This window comes from Salvia hispanica, chromosome 2 (assembly GCF_023119035.1).
Source record: "Salvia hispanica cultivar TCC Black 2014 chromosome 2, UniMelb_Shisp_WGS_1.0, whole genome shotgun sequence".
NCBI classification, from domain to species: domain Eukaryota; kingdom Viridiplantae; phylum Streptophyta; class Magnoliopsida; order Lamiales; family Lamiaceae; genus Salvia; species Salvia hispanica.
Genome location: NC_062966.1, coordinates 38,786,505 through 38,788,807, shown reverse-complemented (window position 1 = coordinate 38,788,807; position 2,303 = coordinate 38,786,505). Strand labels below are relative to the sequence as shown.

Here is a 2,303-nt window from a genome sequence, read left to right as displayed (position 1 = left end):
TACGCCATCAGCTGCATCATCGGCTATCGAAGATGCTTGCGTACGAGCAGATGTCGGACGCTGGACGATGCTGAGTATTACGGCTGAGGCAACTCGTGCATCGTCCAGTGGTAATACTCATGCATCGTCCAGTGCCCGACATCTGCCTCGTACGCGAGCATCTTCGATTGGCCGATGATGCATCCGGTTTTGGCGTGCAAGATGATCAAGACTAATAATCATTTGCTCATATTGTTAGTCATGCATCTCATGGACCACATTGTATATATACATATATTTTGGAATTTGCACCAATAGAAAAAGCAGTTCATCCCACTAATATAATCTATAATTGTTGTTAAAGTTCAAATTTTATTGGCTTCTAGGATATGCTTCTTCAAGACTTTCTTTTTCTTCACCGAAATCTTTACACCCCACCATCTCTTAAGAGTAATTCTTGCACAATGAAGGTGAAAGATTTATCAATTTAAGTATATATTTTATTCAATATTTTTCATTTCTTATGTTACAAAATGTGTTGTTTTTGTGCAGTTCTGCAACTGGATGCAGAGCAAGTTCAATGGAGATAAGAGACCTAATTCTGTTCCTATTACAAGTAAGTGCTTTTTTTAACTCTTTCAAGATCCAATTTTAATCAAAAGTTTGACGCATCATATTGCAAAAGTAAATAATTCATTCTTTCAAGATCCAATTTTTTTTTAAATGTGACACATATTCATTCTTTCAAGATCCAATTTTATTCAAGTGTGAGACATATCATATTACAGAAGTAGATTTCTACTTTTTTTCAAAAACCAATTTTAAATATGAGACATATCATATTGTCATATTGCAAAAGTAGATCATTCACTCATTCAAGATCCAATTTTTATTCATATGTGTGACATATCATATTAAGTAGATCATTCACTCTTTGAAGATTCATTTTTTATTCATGTGTGACATGTCGTATAGCAAAACTAGATAATCCACTGTTTTAAGATCCAATTTTTATTCAAATGTGAGACATATCATATTGAAAAACTAGTATTTACTATCAAATTAAGAGACGCAACATTACGCAACAATATTGAAAATGAGTCCTTTAAAATAAACCAAACCTAACACCAATCATCTTTGCAGATCAAAAAAAAAAAGAGCCACCAAAGGAAGAGTTCAGCGACTGGCCCCACGGCCTACTCACCATCTGGACTTTTGGAAACACAGCCCGAACAGACAGCAAGGAAGAAATCCAAGCAGCGGAGGAGCAATGCTCATCTCCTGATCTCTCAGAATTCACAGTTGAGGAAGTATGGAAGCTGCAAAAGGAGCTAAAGAAGCTCCTAACGCGAAAGTCATCTGCTGAGGAGCAGCCGGCTGATTGATAGGGACCCAACGACCCAGGGGCGCCATGCAGACGTGCATGAGGGAAGAACATCGAGAGGACGAGAAGGAAGGAGGAAAGAACCAGCCCAAGCCCAGAAGGTCAGACCAAGAAGAGAGGCACCGAGACCTGCTAAATTCAAAGATTTCATATCTAAGACCTTATTGTATTTTTATTTGCTTTCCTTTTTTTCGAAGATTGCACTAGGGTAGATCTTTTATTTTTATTATTAAATCTTTTCGGGTTTTCTTCTTGATTCTTTCCCGAATCGTAAGTCGAATCAAGCAGGGTCCGAACTCTATATAATAGAGTTCATTAGAGAGTCAAAACATCGAGAAGAAGAAATAAAAAGCTTATTCTCGAAACCCTTGTTCTTATTTCCGCCGCCTTCTCTTTTTTCATTTGCAAAACAGGTTCTCTGTTCCACCGATAGGTTACTCAAACCTATCAATTGGTGCTTTACATTGAGTCCTCTTCTCCCATCACCCATACACTATCCTTCTCACCCATACACTATCCTACCATGGCTTCCGGTTCGGGTTCAACCGACACCAACAACGTTCCACCACCGACCCCCTACTCCAACGAAGAACTTACCCAGATGCTGATCGACATGAAAATCCGCTACGCCAGCCAGGATAAGAAACTGATGTCGAATCAGTTCGACCTCGAGGCTTTCTCTCGCCGGCAGGAAGCAACGAATCGCAAGATCGAGGAGAGTCTCTCTATCCTCATCGACGCGAGTCTGAAGCCTCGCCTCCCTGACGCAGCCACCGCGTCGTCTGCCACTAGGGGTTGGAAATTGCCTCCGTCACTCACCCAGCCACCAACGGGCGCGGAGACTGAACCCCTACCTCGGGTCGAACCTGAAGCTCCTCGCTTCAACTGAGATAACGCCGCTGATTGGATCCGTAAGATACAACGCTACTTCAATCACCAC

The 2,303-nt window shown here is 40.9% G+C and overlaps 1 protein-coding gene across 1 annotated transcript; it reads left to right on the top strand.

Annotated features, from left to right (window-relative positions):
* The first annotated feature begins 443 nt into the window (after positions 1-443).
* Positions 444-1,364, top strand: LOC125206989 (protein DEEPER ROOTING 1-like). The gene is made up of 3 exons (XM_048106197.1): positions 444-449; positions 532-595; positions 1,123-1,364. Exons 1-3 carry the CDS (start codon positions 444-446, stop codon positions 1,362-1,364), a joined length of 312 nt encoding a protein of 103 aa, XP_047962154.1.
* The last annotated feature ends 939 nt before the right edge of the window (positions 1,365-2,303 follow it).